Source organism: Vigna angularis, chromosome 4 (genome assembly GCF_016808095.1).
Source record: "Vigna angularis cultivar LongXiaoDou No.4 chromosome 4, ASM1680809v1, whole genome shotgun sequence".
NCBI lineage: Eukaryota > Viridiplantae > Streptophyta > Magnoliopsida > Fabales > Fabaceae > Vigna > Vigna angularis.
Window position 1 is genome coordinate 2,899,645 of NC_068973.1, and position 9,072 is coordinate 2,908,716.

The 9,072-nt window shown below is 29.5% G+C and overlaps 1 protein-coding gene across 1 annotated transcript; it reads right to left on the minus strand.

The window, feature by feature from the left end:
- Positions 1–1,991: 1,991 nt before the first annotated feature.
- Positions 1,992–8,418, minus strand: LOC108329994 (transcription factor bHLH35). The gene is made up of 5 exons (XM_017564427.2): positions 8,133–8,418; positions 7,842–8,007; positions 7,404–7,640; positions 7,067–7,237; positions 1,992–2,342 (listed from the first exon to the last, which is right to left on the minus strand). The coding sequence occupies exons 1-5, from the start codon at positions 8,204–8,206 to the stop codon at positions 2,253–2,255; spliced, it is 738 nt and encodes a 245-aa protein (XP_017419916.1). The 5' UTR covers positions 8,207–8,418; the 3' UTR covers positions 1,992–2,252.
- Positions 8,419–9,072: the final 654 nt, after the last annotated feature.

Genomic DNA, 9,072 nt, shown 5'->3' on the forward strand with positions numbered 1-9,072 from the left:
AAAGAATCTTGAAGAGATTTTCAAATTATTGTTCACAAATTTGAAGATTATAAAAAATGACAAAAATAAAGCATTAACTCTTTATATATATTTCTCTTTCAAAAGAGAGATTTCAGTTACAGGAAATAAATAGAAAAGATGTACACAAAATAAATAAGTGAAGAAAAAAACAAGTAAGAAGTAAAATAAAATATTTAATTATTTGGTAAAGTAGAAATAGGAGATAAATGAATACAAACTGCTTTGAGAATTATGAAATTTAATAGAAAATAACGAAAAAGATAAAGATAAACAAAATATAAAAGCCCGTTCCACTATTTTTAATTTTCTTTCTCCTAAATCAAATAAGCATTATTAATTTTTTCGTCTTTTTTTTTTCATGAGACGTGGAATGGGTGTTCTAAAAATATTTAGTTGTAAGAATAAAAATTGTTTATTAAATTTTTTTAATTATAAAACATTTTGTTCTTTTTTATATTTTTTATGATATTGGTAATCAATCAATAGTTTTGTTCTATTTTTATATAAATATTTATTTCTATTTTAATAATTTTCATTGTAGAAATAATTTCATTTCTTTAATTTTTATAATAAAATATCTGAGCATACTTTAATATATTATAATTTATAATTTGTTATTAAAGTTTGAAGTTATATATATAATAAATGAAAAGTAGTTATTACTGTTTATCCCTCTCATGTTCCAAATTTGACTGGGTTATGTATCCGTAAGCTTGAATTGAAGAAGATAGTTAAGGAATTGAACATTAAGTGTACCATAATCACATAATATTTATATTAAATAATTGGATTAGTTCAGACTTTGGAATTCTAGCCCGATGTTAAGTCACATTAGAGGATAATGATATGCCAAACTTTGACTAATAAAGAATATTTTGAAATACTATATTCGAAGTTTTTCAGTTTCCATGTGCTTTTTTCTTCGTAAAATTTAAGGAGACGCGTTTTTCTAAATTTCAAGTGGGAGAATCTCTTTATATACCTACCTCAAATATTTTTTAAGTAGTAACAAGTGTATGTGGAACACTGTTAAATAAGTGGAAAAACCCTTTTTGTCCTACAAGAAAACTACAATCCATGATATTAAATTTAAAACTCTACTCTTGTAATCGATTAAAAAAAATAAGAAATCGATTCCAAACAATGATTTTTGGTTTTGTAAATGATAGTTGAAGATGAACCAAGAACGCCTTGAATCAATTCATGATGCATGTTGAATGAGGTGGAATCAATTCCACAAGTCTTTGATGAGCACATAACAGATTATGCTGTTAGTGTAACTGATTCCAACCGATTCTAGCTTTGATCAGAACCGGTTGCCATTTTTACGGTTTCCAAGGTTCTTTTGTCGAAGGAGATTTTTAGCAGGAATCATTGTCACTATCAAGCCTCTTGAAGGTGCTTCTTCGTCTAATGAGGATGTGCTGTCACCAGAGAATTCACCGAAATTTGGAGAACACCCTTGCACCTATTGTTTCAGTTAAAGTTTCGCGAAGGTGTGTTGTCTCATAGTGGTATATGATTGTCCTTTCTTGTTGTTCTTTGCTATAAATTATTTATTATTTTCTTTGTGGAGTTTCATTTTAATTTTCTCCACCTGGTTAATTGTATTATTAGGTTACAAATGCAACCTTTTTTTCATTTCAGTTTCCTAAAAAAATAAATATTACATTAATTATTTAATTAATTTTTTATTTTACTATTTAAAATAATTTTTACAAAAAAATATCTTAATCATAAAAATCATTTTATATTACTATTACGACAATTTGATAATATTAAATTTTTATTTATTAAAATATTTTTTTAATCTACCACATCATTCAAATCTCACGTGAATTTTTATAAATTTTTTTTTCAAATCTATCATCAATTACTTTTAAATTCCTTAAAAAGAACAGCACACAATTTACTCTCAAGTTTTCTCACATTCGTTCAAACGAACATTCTTATATAATTTCAGATGCATGTGTGAAAAGCAGTTTATTATAAGAATAATAACATACAGTAGGCATACAAGGGTATGAAACTTGCAAACTTTCCCAGGTGACAAAGTTGAAGATATTTGATTGATGGGAATATTGAGAGGGAAAAAAAGGGTAACTAAACCAAATTGCACGTAATAACCAGAAAACTTCTATGAAAGGCATGGTTCCTAAACTTTTCTATTTATACAATAGAGACCCCAAATTTGAGAAACCCCAACTTAATGATGTTTTTCTTCTTCTTCCTTAAATGCTCATGGGACTCAGAGGTTCGTTAAGAGCTGCAATGGCTGTCTGGATCTTTATCTCCAAATGATACTTATCTTCTCCATTGGCCTGAAAAAAAGTGTATAGAATTAAATATAATATTATCTCTTTTCATAATTTTCTATAACAGTGTGTGACATTGTGTAGCAGTGTTTCTGTTCAAGAAAAGGTGACGAAACAAAAAGAATTAAGTCATCACATGCATGTCTAAGAGATATGCTTGTTGGATATATAGTGTTTTAAAATTTTCAGAGGTTACTATGTTTGATAAGACTTTTTTTAAGAAAAAATTTCTTAGAGAACTAGCATTTGAAGAATACTTTAACAATATTGTTTGTTTAAACACTCTTACAAAGGAAGGGTTGGAACCAAAAGTTCTGATAAAATAAGGAGAATAGTTTTAATCGTAGTGATAATAACATTCTACAGAACCTTTTAAACGTCGTTTCAATAAAAGAAATCATATTTTATAATAATCTCCACTTATCATTAGATTATTTTTTAATTATTTTCTAGATTATTCATTGTTTCATTCTATGGCTATTCTCTAACCTAATGTTCCTTTCCAGACTTTCATATCAAAATTAAACTATTAAACCATATAACTAAAATGAAAGTTGATATTTAAAAAATAAAAGAATATGGACAGATCTTTCCACTAAATTATTACAACATATAATAGTAACAATTAATTTGAATCTTTTAGCAGTTAGAACTATGGTTGGACATCTGTATAGCATATTGAAAAGAGGAAAACAAAACACGTCAACCATGACATATTTTATAAAAAAAAAACACGTCAACACTAGATATATTTCAATTGTTTTTTAGAAAGACAGATAGTGCGGCACTTGTTTGTTTTTTAAATCTTAAGCATCTCTATTATGAACTAATAGTCATGTTTAATAGCTATTAAATATTTGGTATGCAATCATTATAATTGATACGATATATCTATCGTTTTGGAGTTGACATTGCTTAAGAAGTAATTGAGAACACAATTTAATAACGTGCACATAAGGGTATTACCACATTGATAATTTCTTGAATTTAAATTTCATTTTTATCGTACAAAAAAAAATGAAGTAATGATAATCTTTTGTAATTAAAACTAAATAATTTTTTATTAAACTTGAACTACGTGTCTCACTTGTTTAAGATATATAAATTATTTCTGTTAGACTTTAAATAAATTAAACTTACAACTAAGCATTAGTCTTTTTTTTTTATTCAGACAATTAAGTATTGGCTATTAATTAGTACTAAAGACTTTGGTAGTTCCATTAAAACGAAACACCTGTGAATCTCGTCTACAAGAAAAAAAAAAGTTTTGTGGATAAATACAATTCATGTTTTGTTCTCCAAGTAGCAATATTCTAAACGGCTCTTTCAATAATGCATTATTTGCCGTAGAGCTTGAAACATCGGTTGGACGTTGGAACACACTTATCTGTTTCTAAATTTTCAAAAACTGCTGTTGTTTCTAAAAAAGTAGCATAGTTTTCCAAATCTAAACACGTCTCTGAGCTATTATTAATTTTTTATTGTAAGGTCTCACTTTCTGTCTCTTATTTTTATTGAGTCCCTTTTAAAAAACAACAGATTCTTGAAATTCATTGTCGCGTTTGCTATCTCAAAATAAAGAAACACAAGGGAACAAGCAAGCATTTTTTTTTCAAGTGGGCATTAAAAATTTGTATGTACTGTAATTTATAAAATGAACTCCTGTCTTATCGTTTTCCTCGTGCTATGGTTTGACTTTGAATTAAATATAAAAACACGTTTATGTGTCTGGCAAATAAGAAGCTTCCTTAATCAACGTAATGGTACTCATTAAAATACCCTCTTCTGTGAAAAAAAAAAGGACAAATAACAAGGAAAACCAACATAGCAGTGAAACGACAGTTGAATGGTCTTTGACGGGTACGTTTTGGAATGAAGATTGAAATAGTAATAATTAGAATCAGACAGTGGCTAAACGACAAGTGGTTTTGCGTTTGGGTCAAAAGATGGTTGTTTTAGTAAGAGTGGAGCGTGGACGTGGGAGCGACAGAGTGAGTGCAGAGGAAGGTTCGTTATATCGTAAGATGCAAGAGTTGTTGTTGTTGTTGATGAAATTATTGTTTCTAACGAACGAATAAATAACGATAACATGAAAAACAACAAGAACGTGCGCGATTGAAAAACGGCACCACTTGGGTCAGAGTCACGCCGATCCATGAAGCCTTTTTCACAAGCAGAAGAACGAGAAACACGTTGTCAAAATTCCGTCTTGGTTTTGGTTTTGGTTTTGGTTTTACAAATACTCTGTTGTTGAAATTACCTAACAATGAAGACTCCCCCAAGTTTTGGTCTGTCTCCTCTCGAACAACAATGTCGCAGCCATGTGTGAGTGAGTGTTGTCTTCCCAAATGAAATTGATTGTGAGAGTGTTTAAGCATGACAGAAATGTGGGTTTTATGTTGTCTGATTTGGTGCAGTCGTAGATATCTAGGACACTATTTAGGGACAAGCCAGATACAATGGAACAAGGGAAATTGGATTACGTTGCAGTCCTTGTGCTCTGTTTGGAGCACCAATGGTCGAAAGCGACAGACAAAAGTGAAACAAGAAACAGAAACCGAAATCTTGCGGGGAGTTCACTGTAGTAATTGTTTTCTTTCTAAAATGAGAATAGAGATGAAGAAAGGCGTTATCATCACTATATAATCTATTATATTGTTATCCTTTTCAAAATCATCTATTATATTCAAAATTTTATGTTCATTGTGAATTCGAATTTTAATTTATAAGTTAATTTTTTAAAATTAAATTAAAATTTTAAAATAGTATAGGAGTTTATTGTTATCACTTATTCAATCTTCTTACGTTTTCATGCTTGATATTATAATTATTTTTCATTTTATTAGTTAGAAAGATATTTAATTAAGAAACCAAGATAGGTTTTTTATAATTAGTTGATTAATTCAATTACCTAACTAATTTGGTAGTTAATTAATCAATTCGATTAGATAGTTAACAAATCAATTTAGTTGGTTAATTAACAAATTAAATTAGTTAATTATGGATTAACTAATAATTGAACTAATTGACTAGTTAACTGATCAATTTATATAGATAGTTATTAACCAAATCATAAATTAAACTAATTGACATATTAAACTAATAATTAAACTAATTTATTAGCTAACTAACCAATTAGATGAATTGTCTAACATACTAAGTTAATTTATATAATCAGAATAAAATAATAATAAAGTCATAAATAATACTAATTGACATATGGAAAGCAACTGCACAAAAATAATATTAGAAAATAACAAAATCAAATTCATATCATATGCTTAAATAAGATCAATATCGTTAACGTCAAACACACGAATCATTGTGTCTTTATTTTGTGTCGTTTAATAAATTTGTAATATGTTAATCAATTAAGTTCCCAGGTAATAATATTTTGACAAATTCATTTGAACTTTTTTAAGACAAAATCGATTGTTAAAAAGTAAACTAGATGCTTAAATTTGAAGTTTAATAAAACAATTAATATAAATTATTTTCATGAAACTCAAAATTCATAAATGGTAATTTTTAAATATTTTTTTATCATGTAAAAGTTGATCTTTTACAATCAAGTGAGATTATTTTATTTTTTGCAAATTTATCAGAAGAAAATATTAATCATAATAGTTATCCATCATACGTGAATGATTGATTAAAGTAAAATAATTTTTACATATTTGAAACACACCCTGGTCAGCTTGACTTGATGGTAATAAAAAAACATGCACTTTAAATAAGTATCGCCCTTCACTTCAATTTTGTCTTTTATAAATGTTCAAGATCGCAACGATGACCAAATATTAAAACCCTACAGGTGTGTTTGGTATTTACGTATCTAAATTTTTCTTGCTAAAAACAGCACTGATGGCCTTTGATTTTTCTTTTTATTTCTTATCCGCCAACTTTGTGATGATACAAAAGGAAAGAAAAATGTTTTTTTTTACAGTAGATGAACCACTTGGCAACACAATTTTAAATATATTTGATCATTAAAAAAAGTTAATTTTGTATTTATAAAAAATAAAGAACGAAAATTAAAATATGTGTAAAATTTGCTGAGGATACCAAAATGAAATCAAGCATCCAGAGCAGGAAGCATAATCTTGTTTTGTAGGAAGCTTAGTTGATAATGTTGTTATATAAAGGGAAAGGCCATTTTATTTGAAATTGGATTTCCTGTGAGTTGAACTGCGATATAATTAAGGGAAAAGATTTGAGAATTTTAGGAGTAGTAAGAATCACGCAATCTTTTCTTCCATGTTATCTGATTACTTTTTTTAGTATGACTACAACTTATATGATGTTATGAAGAAAATTACGAGTCTTGAGTCTTGACCGGACTTCACTCAGAAATTCTGGTTAAAGCCCTCATGATTGCCCTCAAAAGTCTAATACTATTCCTAATGGGTGTTCCACATTTCCACTTTTGCTAAAGTGGTCTGGTGCTTCTCTAGCACGTAGGCCCAAATTCTAGTTGTAACTTCTTTATTTTTTGTGCTGTTATATAGTATAATATACACCACACACTACATTTTCTATAAGATTGTCCTCATTACGAGTTAAAAAATGGAGTTGGGATCTCACTCACCTACCAATTTACCAAAGCTAATTTAATGGGGATAAAGAAAGGGAGGAGAGGGAATAATATATTATAGTATAAGATAGAAGTGGTTGTGAAGGGAAAAGTGATATATATCATGTGATGAAGGAAAGGAGCTAAGAAGACTAACCTCGATGAAGACTGTTTTCAGAAGCCTCCCTGAAAACGAAGTTATGTTAGCAGTGATGATCTTGAGCTTCAAAGATTCGAACACCTCGCACAGTTTCACCATTGTGTCTGTCCTTTTGCTGCATGTCAAACTCACCACGGCAATTTTCTCCCCCATGTAGGTCACGCTCAGCTGCATCCACCACGGCAAAAATCAATAAAAAATTCAAACGAATAACAACAAAAATCGCACGATACCCCACATCATCTTCGTATCACAAATCACCAATACCCCACATTATTTTTATAGTATCAATAATGCAAGAGAGAGAATGAGAGAGAGAGAGAAGGGGATTAACATCAAGGACTTCAATTGGGGAGTTTCTTGAAATGACTGAATCGTATATCTGCTCGGTTCTCTTCTTCTTGGACCTCAGCACCACAGGAAGCTGTTCCTGCTCAAAGTCATAGCTCGAACTACTCTTGTTTGGCATCCCGGATTCAAGATTCATGATCTCAGCTTGGATTATCTTCTCTTGCTCGTGCAAATGCTGGATGTAGTCAATAGCATCCTTAATAATTGAAGCCTTATCCATCTGCAACAAACAAACGCCACTCATCATTCTATAACAGACACAATTTCACAAACATGAAGCATGCCTCATTTTCTTCTCTCTTATGTTTAAACTCAACACTCCCAATTAGCCTATTCAAAGATATAAATGCGCACACAAAATAAACAGTAAGTTAATAAGCTATTAATTAATTAATTAATCAATCAATTAACCAAAGCTTACCTTGCTGATATTAGGAACCACCGATCTAAGCGCGAAAAGCCTTTCATTGAGCTTCTTCCTCCTATTCCTCTCTGAAACAATGTTCTTAGATGCTGCAGATGAAGCAGCACCATCAGGGGAACTGGAATCGTAGTAGCCTGATAAAGCCTCCTCGAACCCCCAATTACTGGTGAGGAAAAACAACGCCAAAACGAATAAAGCAGCTTATGTTAGCCGTATTTGAGATTAATTAATTAATTATTGATGAGTTGTTGATATTATTGTGATTAATTAATGAATGTTAAGTGGTACCTGTCAAGCTCTTGGGTCTGGAGGAACATGGTGGTCTCCCAGTAATGCTTGTACTCTTCACCAATATTCTCCATGATTAAGGTTGAGAGAGAATGGGGAGAGAATATGGTGATGAAGGTGGTGTGTATAATAAGAATAATAATATTATGTGTGTTTGTTTCCCCTGTTTTGTGCTGTGGTTGTATGCGTTGGTTTGTTTGTGGTGGGAGACTTATATATAGGGAGAGAAGAAGTTGAGGCTGGAATTAATCACGTGACAAGATCCATAGTTCATCGGACTGGTCTCTAGACTCTCTTGTATTTGCTGCTTCCTAGAAATATCCAAATTGTTCAAACAGTTCGGTCCGCATTTAAGGCATTCATCTTCATTTTTTAAAAATTAAAAATTAACAGATTAAAAATAAAAATTCCATTGAAGATTTTAGATTTAGAGAGAAAATAATTAGAAACAATTATTACAAGTTAAATGTAATTTTAGATTCAATTTTATTTTTATGTAATTTTCAATTAACTTGTATTTTTTATTTTTCAATAAAATAATAATTATTTAATTTAACTTTACTATTAAATAAAGTATTTGCAAAAGATAAAAATATGGTATTTATATGTTTGTTGTTGTTTTCCAAGCATAGATAAACAAGATTCATGTTGATAATTAGTTAATTTCATGTCGTGCTTCTTTTTATTTAACTGAAATCTTGTAAGTTTGAGAATCTAAAATGTCATTATTCTTCTCTTTTCAAGAGAATCAAAATCTTCTAAGTTTGATGGATGGGTATTTTTGTAAAAACACTCTAGCCTTATGTAAAGAAATTAATGAGTAAATATAATGTTTTTCATACGTCTTTAATCGGATGAACCTGATTATTTATATTAAAGCTAATCTACACGAGTTTAAAATCCTCTAATATTTTATCTATTTCTTAATCATTAATTAATT

Coding starts and splice junctions, on each gene's coding strand:
- LOC108329994 (XM_017564427.2), bottom strand. CDS start 8,206: ATGGAGAATATTGGTGAAGAGTACAAGCATTACTGGGAGACCACCATG. Junction 7,641..7,841: donor TGGTTCCTAATATCAGCAAG/GTAAGCTTTGGT, acceptor TGTTTGTTGCAG/ATGGATAAGGCTTCAATTAT. Junction 2,343..7,066: donor TGAAAACAGTCTTCATCGAG/GTTAGTCTTCTT, acceptor ACTTTTTTTCAG/GCCAATGGAGAAGATAAGTA.